General features: G+C 35.4%; 1 protein-coding gene across 1 annotated transcript in view; it reads right to left on the bottom strand.

Moving 5' to 3' along the window:
- LOC137630510 (ras and EF-hand domain-containing protein homolog) overlaps window positions 1-12,500 on the bottom strand; it is a 63,855-nt gene that overhangs the window by 2,391 nt on the left and 48,964 nt on the right. Inside the window, 9 exon segments of the mRNA XM_068362019.1 lie at window positions 489-613; window positions 1,407-1,478; window positions 3,988-4,102; window positions 4,104-4,158; window positions 4,828-5,009; window positions 5,497-5,585; window positions 6,968-7,059; window positions 10,440-10,460; window positions 10,812-10,952. Of these exon segments, the coding sequence (XP_068218120.1) occupies window positions 489-613; window positions 1,407-1,478; window positions 3,988-4,102; window positions 4,104-4,158; window positions 4,828-5,009; window positions 5,497-5,585; window positions 6,968-7,059; window positions 10,440-10,460; window positions 10,812-10,952 (892 nt within the window).

Here is a 12,500-nt window from a genome sequence, read left to right as displayed (position 1 = left end):
AATTTTATTTGCTCGTTGGAATACTGTAAAGATCACTTACTCTGTATTCTTTTTATGGTTTTACACACACATATGTATATATATATATATATATATATATATATATATATATATATATATATATATATATATATATATATATATATATATGTGTGTGTGTGTGTACACACATAGAGATAGTGACACACACACACACACACACACACACACACACATATATATATATATATATATATATATATATATATATATATATATATATATATATATATATATATATGTGTGTGTGTGTACTGTATATAAATGTGTGTTTGTATGAGTGTATGCATATGTATATAATTTGTGCTTGTTCCTGTAGAGATAAATATAAATAAACGCTTAAAGTTACATGTCCTCACATATACTGTATATATAAAAGCAGGAAAATCCTTTTTTTTTATATTGGACTTAATCTATTCCGTCAAAGAACGAGAAGACGGTCTCCTTACGTCAATGCTTTGAATCCATTGGCGCACGTTGAGGAAGGACCGTTCGCTCGTGACGTCATACAAGAGCAGCACGCCATCCGCTCGCCGGAAGTAGGTCTTGGTGATAGAGCGAAACCTCTCTTGGCCTTTCAAGAGACAAGAAGTTTTAATGGAAGGGGGAGTCTGAAGCAGGGTTTCCAGGTTGGCCTTTTTCGAGCCCCCCTAAATAAAAACCTCCAAATTTGGACTTTTTTTTCGTGCTAGATACCTAATTTTGGGCTTTTTAAAATTAGTTTTAAATGCTATATTTTTGGCCTTATTTTACTATTAGAGTGTAAGGGTTGGCCTTTTAAAGCTGCAGTTGATCAGACGTTGGCCTTTTCTCATTTGGACAACCTGGCAACCCTGTCTGAAGGTTGGGTTTAAGTGGGCAATATTTGCATAATGATAAAATTAAGCTTTTAAAATATAATCAGATGGTTTTCATTATTTTAGTTTCTACTCTCTCTCTCTCTCCCTCCCTCTCTCTCTCTCTCTCTCTCTCTCTCTCTCTCTCTCTCTCTCTCTCTCTCTCTCTCTCCCCCCCCCTAGAGAAGAAGTTTTAGTGGAGGAAGAGTCTGAAGATTGGGTTTAAATGGGCAATATTTGCATAATGTTAAATTAAGCTTTTAAAGTATAATTAAATGGTTTTTATTATTTTAGTTTCTCTCTCTCTCTCTCTCTCTCTCTCTCTCTCTCTCTCTCTCTCTCTCTCTCTCTCTCTCTCTCTCTCCCAAGATTTTCTTCAAATGATCAAAATTTGCTTAATGTGATTTCAAGGTTTAGAATATCAAAATTTTTATTATACAGCTTTTACTCTCTCTCTCTCTCTCTCTCTCTCTCTCTCTCTCTCTCTCTCTCTCTCTCTCTCTCTCTCTCTCTCTCTCTCTCTCAATATACCTGCCGTGTCCCAAAGCTGAATTGCTATATTCTTCTCGTCAACGTTGAGCGTTTTCATCTTGTAATCAACACCTGTAAGAGAGAATAGAATAAATTGACAAGTGTCAGCTTAAATTAAAATAGTAGTCTATTGACCAGTCTAGTCGCTAGATTATGTGTCGTCCTTTATCTAATATATTATTTATAATATTATAAGACTTTCAGTGCGATATAAATCTTGTTAAGTTTTTAAAAAGATATAAATTTCTTTTAGATCCTACAGATTTTTTTCCAGGGAAAGAAAAGGCAAGTTTCTGTTAATAGGTAAAGTTTCTTATTAGTTCTTACCAATTTCTAATTGGTATTTCTTAAAAGAAATAGGACAATGAATAGTTATTTTGTCTTTATGTGGTGAATACTTATTCTTTGGTGGGTATAAATTAGAGTATGAAATGTATTCCTACAAGGTTCAGATAGAGAATATAGGAAGTCCCCGCTCTCCGTAAACATTAATTGCCCAGAAAGTACTTCAACTTGATATTGTTAGCATTAGACTATTGTAAAATTCAGGTTTCCTCTTGTAGGGATTGAAGGACTTCGGAGATATTCTACTTTATATTCGCGATCATATGATAGATTGTGGATACCTTCCTTGCTATCAATAGTTAGAGTTTAATCTTGGCTTTCTATGTCATTGCCTAGAGAATTGTTCTTACAGCATGTTTGGGGCACATCTCATTTTGAGTTTCTTTTCCTTCGCTTTTGTAGCCTCTAATACCTGAGTCAAAGCTGTGTTGATAATTCACCCTGGGTCAAGGCTGTGTTAGTAGCTCAACCGGGGTCAAGGTGTGTTAAGTAACTCACCCGGGTTAAAGGCTTTGTTGATAACTCACTTAGAGGCAAGGTTGTGTTAATAACTCACTCAGAGGCAAGGGTGTGTTAATAGCTCAACCTGGGTCAAGGCTGTGTTAAATAACTCACCCGGGGTAAAGGCTATGTTGATAACTCACTTAGAGGCAAGGCTGTGTTGATGACTCACTCAGAGGCAAGGCTGCGTTAATAACTCACTCAGAGGCAAGACTGCGTTAATAACTCACTCAGAGGCAAGGCTGTGTTAATGACTCACTCAGAGGCAAGGCTGCGTTGATAGGTCAAGGCTGTGTTAATACCTCACTCGGAGGCAAGGCTGCGTTCATAACTCACCCCGGGTCAAAGCTGTGTTGATAACTCAATCTCGGTCACGGCTGTGTTAATAACTCGCTGTAGGTCAATGCTATGTTAATTCGACCTTGGTCAAGGATGTGCATGAATTTACTTAAGGTCGTGGTTGTGTTTGTAAGAAAGGAATTGAAACGAATAAAACGAGTTGTCTCACTATGGGAATCATGAAGTTAGAAAGATATAAGAACAGAAGAACTTTAGACAAAATTGCGAAATTTTCATAAAAGATTGACCCTTGGACACCTAACGAAATAGGTGTAACACTCTTTTAACTATACAACATTTATATTGTGAATGTACAGTACTGTTTTTAAAAGACAGATTTATGTTTTGGTCAGAAAATTGTTATCTGCCATTTTATCTGATTCTGAGTATTATTTTGTTTTTAAGATTTTAAAGTGTTTAAGGAACACAGATCTAATCGATAAAATTTGATTGATATGCCAAAAAATATTTGTATACTCCTAAATTAATTGTCGAACATTAATAAATGAAAATTTTAACAATTTTTGAAATGATGAATATCATTTTATCATAGGTTTTAACCTGTTTTTTTATATCGAATTTATTCGGGCCAGCTCTGTAGGAGTCAAATTTGACTTATTGGGATGGTAGATCTCCATGCCTTTAATTAAACCCTGTATTAATAACTCGGGACCTTGGCTGCTCGAGTAACTCACCCAAGGTGACGGTTGTGTTAATAACTCACTCTGGGTCAAGCAAGGAAGAGTCAGTAACTCACCCTAGATCAAGGCTATGTTAATTCACCCGTAGTCAAGGTTGTGTATTAATTGACCCAAGGTCGTAACTGTGTTCGCAACTCACCCTGGGTCAATGCTGTATTGAAAATCAACCAAGGTCATGGCTTTGTTAATAACTCGCCCGAGGTCGTAGCTTTATTGACAAAGCACCGTGGTTTAAAGCTTTGTCAATAACTCAACAACGAACCCTGCATTAAGTCTTTGTTATTAACTCAAGAATGCACCCTTCATTAAGTCTTTGTTAAACTCTACAATGCACCCTGGTTCAAGGCTTTGTTAATAACTCAACAATGCACCCTGAATTACGGCTTTGGTAATAACTCAACAACGCGCCTTGGATCAAGGCTTGTTAATAACTCAAAATTGCACCCTGGATTAAGGCTTTGTTAATAACTCAATAACGCACCATGGTTCAAGACTTTGCTATTAACTCAACAATGCACCATAGATTAAGGCTTTGTTAATAACTCAACAACGCACCTTGGTTCAAGGCTTTGCTAATAACTCAAAAATGCACCCTGAATTAAGGCTTTGGTAATAACTCAACAACGCACCTTGGATCAAGGCTTTGTTAATAACTCAACAATTCACCTTGGTTCAAGGATTTGTTAATAACTCACCCAAAGTCGAGGCTGTGTTGGTGACGAAGCATCCTTTGCAAAGACGCACGATGAAGGTGGACTTCCCCACAGCGGCGTCTCCAGCAAATACCACTTTGTAGGTCCTCTCAGGGGGGTCCCATGATTTCGTAAGCCGACGCCTTCTGCAAATGGCTTGGTACGGGAGGCGGGCTGGAAAGAAAAGTCATTACCATATTAATAACCAAAAGCTCTCTCTCTCTCTCTCTCTCTCTCTCTCTCTCTCTCTCTCTCTCTCTCTCTCTCTCTCTCTCTCTCTGCGTCAATGACCTTTGATGTCAGGATGCCAGAAAACTTAAAATCAATCTCTCTCTCTCTCTCTCTCTCTCTCTCTCTCTCTCTCTCTCTCTCTCTCTCTCTCTCTCTCTCTCTCTCTGTTTATGTTCTTATTTCATGTTTTTTCCATATATAGATATTATATTCTTTAAGTATTCTAAGTATAAATATTTGGTTGATTTGAATTGTGGTAACAGTAGTATAAGTAATACACTATGTTGACATAATTCCATTTATATATAGTGAAATTCAATTAATATATTAAGTAGATCGTAAAAAAGTAGAGTTAGGCGTAATAGAGGAATGAAGTTGCAAGTTGAATAATGAATAACATGGATTGTTAAGAATAATGAATAACATGAACTGTTGAAGGTCCTACGAAAAAAACAGATCTATCACATCACTTTCCTTTCATTCGAATTAGTGAACTTTGCATGCAGAAAAATTAAAATGAGAAAATGTGTTAGAAAAGAATAAAATCAAGTTTATGGAATAAATCACCCCAACTAAAAACAAACGCAAAGATAAGAAAATGGTAGTGATTACCCTCTGGTCTTCTCGGCTTCGTTCATGAGGCGCGCCACCCTACGCGGCTTCGGCGGGGGCGCGTTCGAATTCCCTCCGGAGGGACCGTTTTCGTGGAAAGGGGAGCCATCCTCCGACGTGTCTCTTTTGACGTCGCTCGGAGCCATCGAGTTCGTCTCCAGGTCGTTGAGCTCGTCTTCGAGCTGATGCAAAATGGGAATGTCATTTGCTATAGGATAGAAACTGATTGGAATGGGAGATTAAACTTGAAAAACTCAAAAGAATGCTGCCGAGATTATGCTTAAGAATTTTATTCTTTAAGCAGAAGGTAAATGTAATCACATTGTCAGTACAGGAAATTACTAAAATTACCAATTTGTACAAAATATTCTATAGTAGTAAAGGAAAATACCAAAATTACCAATATTTACGAAATGTTCTAAAGTGGCACAGGAAAATACTAAAACTACCAACAGTACAAAATATTCTGAAGTAGTAAAGGAAAGTACTAGAATAACCAAAATGTACAAAATATTCAAAGTGGTACAGAAAAATACTAAAATTACCAAAATTTACAAAATACTCATCCCATTTCTTTAGCTTCTGCTTGGCTTAATTCTTAATTTTCTACATTTTGTTATATTCTAAATCCTAATTGAACAAGCTAGAGATTTAAATGCCGCCACCTACCGACATGGGTCCATCTGTCTCGTATTTGAGTTCATCCTGGGTCACGCAACCTTCCTCGGCCGTGTCGGGTAACGTTGACAATCCGGAATCTAAGGAGAAGCAACAGGATATGGGATAGAGTTGAATAGATTACGAGACGTAGTAGGGTTGGAATCTGGCAATGAACTGATGGAGGGGAAGCTCCATAAATTGAGAAGTTGCAAGGATGATTTTTTGTATGTCCTTGTTTTGCGATATTTCAATATTATATGTATATATATATATATATATATATATATATATATATATATATATATATATATATATATATATATACAGTATATATATATATATATATATATATATATATATATATATATATATATATATATATATATATACAGTATATATATATATATATATATATATATATATATATATATATATATATATATATATATATATATATATATAAATAATGTGTGTGTATATATAAATAAATATGAGTATTTATATATATATATATATATATATATATATATATATATATGTATATATATATATATGTGTGTGTAAATATATATATCTATATATACATATATATATAAGTATATATATATATATATATATATATATATATATATATATATATATATATATATATATAATATCTATCTATCTTGATAGATATATATCAGTATATATTAGTATATATATATAATTACATATATGTATATATACATATATATACATATATACACTATATATGTGTATGTATATATATATATATATATATATATATATATATATATATATATATATATATATATAAACAACAGCAACATCAAAGGCAACTGTTTCTAATCCACTGCAAGACAAAAGCCTCAGACATATCCTTGTTCATGTCTGAGGTTTGGCCAGTTTTCATCACCATGCTGGCCAACTGCGGATTGATAAAGGTGGGATATTTTCGTTTCATCGCTTACACTAAACCAACCTAACATGGGTGGCCCTGACTAGTACAGCTTTGCTGACCATGGCGATACACAAACCCTTTCATTACGTTAAAGTATCCCCACTCATATATTTTTATTTGTGTGTGTATATATATATATATATATATATATATATATATATATATATATATATATATGTATATATGTGTGTGTGTGTGTGTGTGTGTGTGTCTGAGTGCAGATACCTTAACATGGTGAGAGGATTTCTGTATTGCCATGATCAGCAAAGCTTGACTGATGTGTGTGTATATATATATATATATATATATATATATATATATATATATATATATATATATATATATATATATATATGTATATATATATATATATATATATATATATATATATATATATATATATGAATAAACCTTATATGTTAATTCATATAATTAGGAACCTAGGGAAAATATATGTATATTTTTTTCATTTACGTTGCATAAGAGGGAGAACAATTGCAATAATTTCAGACTTACCCAAATCATCCATGAGTCTCCGTATCCCGAATTTTATATTTCCTTCAATTTCCGTCGATGGCAGAATTGGCGGATGAGGCGAACGGGATCTACTGCATAAGGAGAAAATAATTAATGTAAAGTAATTCAGTAATGTAAAGTAATTCAGTAATGTAAGAAAAGCTGATTACATTGTCACCAGGAAGCATTTGCAAATGTACAGAGGAATAATTCTTTCATTTGTTGGTGCGTTAAGCAAAGTTTGGAATTTCTTTTAGCAATTCGAATGTTTAAGAATGAAATATATGTATATAGGAACTTTCAATTGTAATATTGATTATAGTACTAAGTAGGACTTACAAGGAGAAAACTATGCTTATGATTTAAAAATCGTTTCTACACTGTTGAAGATTTTCCGTAAAAATCGGTAAAAATCCTGGAATTAATGTTGCCAACCATTTGCCGTTTTAAAAACGGATATATTGACTTTAAATAGTGATATTACGGTCATCAACCCATTAAAAGATAATAGCAAACTAGGGTAAAAATTACGGTCGTCTGTATTTTACTGAAATGCGACTGAGAGCAGTATATTTTTAGGGAGAATTTCCGAATAAAATTAAGGTTTTTGTTAACAGTGTAATGATAATTACAATCAAGAGCCACATAATTTTTTGAAATACATGGAGTGATGTTACATGGTAAAAATAAGAAATTTTCAGTATCTTAATCTTGAGATGTGGGATTATAATGTAAAGTAGAACTAATTATATTAAAAATATCAGCAGAAAAAAAAAATCATGCCAAAGTTGCCCAGCATGCTATGAATTCTGAAAATATTATGACTACTTGAGTAAAAAAATAAATAAAAAGGCCGCAGAAATGATAAGATTAAAGCTAACCATCATAGCAGAATTAAAGTCTCTAAAGGGAATAATCAAATGCCATAGGAGGTATAGTAAAAAAAATACTACTTCTGCACTCAATAGCAATAATGACAAACAGTTTGAAAGAAATTCTACGCCTGCCAGCAGCGCCATCTACTTCTCTTTCACTTACCGTTGCATACAGATCACCCAGCACAACTACTCACTCTTAACCCTCCAAACCTAGCCAGTCTTACTGGGGTTAAGTGCTGTCAGGCACCTCTTGCGATGTACTATAGATATTACTTAAGAACCTTTGGGGCATTCCTTCGGCATCAAGCTGCTCTTGCTTTATATCATCATAATTTACTTGTTTCCCCCCCCCCTTATTTACTTCCACTTTGCTGTCCAAACTCTTCTAACTACTACTGTATAGTGCAAATTTTACATTTTTCTTCCTAGTTATAATTGGGCACTGAATTGCCTCACAGGTCCAATAGTTGGGCTATGTAGCCCAAATTCGTAAATCCAATCCAATCCAATCCAACCCAAGCCAAGCTCAGACAACCCATGAAACTTTTTCATTTATTCATTCTAGAGAAATAAGATCTATAATAGAAAAATAAAGGGGGAGCTAGATAAAGAGAAACTCTGCTTTGAATGTGATTTTCATTTTGAGACTTGTGTCCGTTCGTTAGTTTTCAACCGGCCGTCCATCCAGGTTTCATGTTCTTTATAATGCCTTTGGACATCTTACAGGTCTCCTATTTTGAAGGGCCTCTGCTAGGCGTAAGGGCGATTTGAAGGTAAATGAGTCAGGTTTCACACACTAGTGTCCAGCCATAGCAGTGTCCTCCCCAGGTTTCACACTCTAGTGTCCAGCCATAGCAGTGTCCTCCCCAGGTTTCACACTCTAGTGTCCAGCCATAGCAGTGTCCTCCCCAGGTTTCACACTCTAGTGTCCAGCCATAGCAGTGTCCTCCCCAGGTTTCACACTCTAGTGTCCAGCCATAGCAGTGTCCTCCCCAGGTTTCACACTCTAGTGTCCAGCCATAGCAGTATCCTCCCCAGGTTTCACACTCTAGTGTCCAGCCATAGCAGTATCCTCCCCAGGTTTTACAGTGTAGTGTCCAGCCATAGCAGTATCCTCCCCAGGTTTTACAGTGTAGTGTCCAGCCATAGCAGTATCCTCCCCAGGGGTTTCACACTCCAGTGTCCAGCCATAGCAGTATCCTCCCCAGGTTTCACACTCCAGTGTCCAGCCATAGCAGTATCCTCCCCAGGGGTTTCACACTCCAGTGTCCAGCCATAGCAGTATCCTCCCCAGGGGTTTCACACTCCAGTGTCCAGCCATAGCAGTATCCTCCCTAGGTTTTACAGTGTAGTGTCCAGCCATAGCAGTATCCTCCCCAGGTTTCACACTCTAGTGTCCAGCCATAGCAGTATCCTCCCCAGTGAACAGTTTAAACTCCCGGTCCCGGACGGGGATTGATCTGCTGCCATGCAAATGCTAGGCGAACGCATTACCACTGTGACCCAAACCACCCGAAGTGAAATAATGCTACACTGAGAGTACAGATATATATATATATATATATATATATATATATATATATATATATATATATATATATATATATATATATATATTCTTTTGTAAGGTCCCATCTTATTTAAATTTGAAGGCTCTTTGTGTTTCACTCTTCATATGTTCTATTGACTTTTTGCCTACATAGTGGTCCAGGTTTTTCAACTTTTTCTTTCACCGAACTCGCCCGTTGAAAAAAGATAATAGTAATGTGTTAGAAGTACTTTTTACATTGCCATGATACCGTGATAGCTATGTAAGTAAGGAGTAGAACACGCTTTACACCAAGACTTGAAGATTAAGGGCTATTAAAATAGATGAATTTTGCAATGAAGCGCCATTTTATATATATATATATATATATATATATATATATATATATATATATATATATATATATATATATATATATATATATATATATATATATATATATATATATATATGTGTGTGTGTGTGTGTGTGTGCTCAAGTAAATATATATATATATATATATATATATATATATATATATATATATATATATATATATATATATATATATGTATATATATACATACATACATATATATATATATATATATATATATATATATATATATATATATATATATATATATATATATATATATGCTCAAGTAGAAAAAAAAAAGAAGCGAGGTTGGGTATGCTTTCATCAGGCAGTTAGTTTATTAATTGGAAAGTAAAGTTCTAAATCTTATCTACTCTAGTACCTACAAGGTAAAAATATAGAGCAATCTTATCTCTTCATGCAACTATATATCTAGAATTCTATAGTCAACTCTTTTTACTGAGGCAGAATTGCACCGACTCGCAGGAATGGCCTTTTAGCTCCAGATTTCCCGATCGCTGATTGGTCGGACAAATATACTTCCGACGAATCAGCAATCAGGGAACTTTTCTGAGCTAAAAGGGCACCCCTGCGAGTCTGTGCAAACCTGCCTCACCAAAAAGAATTGACTAGTTCATAGCGAAGTCATGCAAGTAATCTGCGAGTATTGTGAGTTGAGGTACTTACCCTGAGTCCTGGGATAGCGACCTGCAAGACCAAGGAAGGACTATGAATGCGATTAAGGCAATTGATTGCTTGCTTGTATTTTGAAGGAATCAGCCGCATGATGCTCTTTCAAGGCTTAATCAGTTTCATTTTCTTTGTTTTCATTTGTGAAAATTGTTCAAAAATGTTTTAAAAAGAGGTGTGGTGTGCCTTCTCAAGAATAAGAGGAGTATAATGGTGTATATGTACTAACTTCTCGCAAATACACAACAGTGGTTCTACTGTTTAGAGGATGTCCTGTAATATTTGATTTTAAACGTGTGAATAGGAAAGCATCTTTATAGATGCTTTATATACTTGTTTATGTATTTATTTCATTGTTTATTTACATACCTCTGGCTTCTTCTTCTCTCTTTCGCGCGGTGTGAACTCCGGGTGCTGGAACACCTCGAGCCGATGGGCGATTTTCGCCACTCGTACTCCATGGCGCCTCTCATGCTGTCGTTCGTATCCTGGAGTCTCATGTTCGCTTGGCTGAAGAAGATCAAAGGTTACTTTACTTACTTTAAGGGCTGCCTTTCTGGTCCCATACAGCAGGGGACCCCTACTCTCTACAGGACCTCCACAGCCATGTTCTTTCGAAAGCATTCAACATTTCACACCGCATATTGCTCGTTTATTGTCAAATCCAAATGCTATCGAAACACTTAGTGCTCGGCCACACCAAGCGCGACGAGCGGCGCGGTAGCGGCATGACTCGGCGGCAGGCCAGCGACAAAATGTTGGGTGGCCACTCCGGAACCGCCATACGTCTCTCTCTTGCCTCCTCACTCCCAGCTTTCGAAGATAGCCTTCCTCGTAAACATGACGATGGTGTTTGAGTAGGAAATTATTTCCGATTGAAAATCTTTATTTTAATTACACAAGAGTCTGGATTCACGATTTTAATAAACAGAGAAGGGAAAACAAGTTAATTTTGAAATAAATGTCGCCAGTCTCGTTTTATACGGCGACAGATTCAATGAATATCCGCATATTTCACAAGTCTTTTGATTCTTTGATGGCAACATCCTTCCTGGATTCAGGCTCAAAAACAAACGTCGAACTATAGACAACCTCAATCTCTCTCTTTCCAGGTATTATAATTGCTTCAAATATGATAAAGTTCACGAAAAATCAGAATTAACTAACATTTGCATAAGATATATAGTGTTTAAATGTACATACGATTCTTTTTACATTTGAAATTTCTCTACATCTTATATTATATATATATATATATATATATATATATATATATATATATATATATATATATACACATACATATATATATATATATATATATATATATATATATATATATATATATATATATATATATATATATATATATATATATAACTAAATGGTGATTAAATAGGTTGCAAAACACAAAAAGGCGTAGGCCTACTCACTATTTTATTACCTTGCAGTTGATTACCATAACTTCCATTTATTTAATTAATTTTCGCTCTTCGAAACACCTTCCAATAAATTGCTAATTATTTATGGCTGGAAACGAACAACTGAACGCGTACTCCTCCAGGAACTGATGAAAAATGGTGTAAACTTGGGTGAAGACGCTTAAACCGCCGCGATTTCTTAAAACATGAAACATAGACTGGCGGTGACTGCAGCGGTTGGAGGCTTCTCGTGCCTCCTATCCGGTGTGATGGTCTGAACGATCCCCCGGTCTCAGAATTCTCCTTGATAATCTGCACATGCGCGAACATTATCGTTTGCCAGTGCATACGAAGTTGATGTTTTATTTTCCAGTAATGTTAGCGTGAGCAGCTCAACATTACCGCTTGCCAGTACATACGAGCTTGATGTTTTATTTTCATGCGAGCGAAGCGAGCAAATGGCGGATAAAAACCATTATACAATGTCAAGGAGAATTCTGAGACCGGGGGATCGTTCAGACCGTCACACCGGCCACCTACAGAAGATACTTTAGGTTTCAATTTGCCGCGGGAACTTCTTCCCGCTAACCGCGCCGCTAGCCGCGCTTGGTGTGGCCAAGCCCTTAGAGAACAAGAG

The sequence above is a fragment of the Palaemon carinicauda genome, chromosome 38 (assembly GCF_036898095.1).
Source record: "Palaemon carinicauda isolate YSFRI2023 chromosome 38, ASM3689809v2, whole genome shotgun sequence".
NCBI classification, from domain to species: Eukaryota; Metazoa; Arthropoda; class Malacostraca; order Decapoda; family Palaemonidae; genus Palaemon; species Palaemon carinicauda.
Note: the sequence above shows the minus strand (reverse complement) of the source record. Positions and strands in the feature narration are given on the sequence as shown.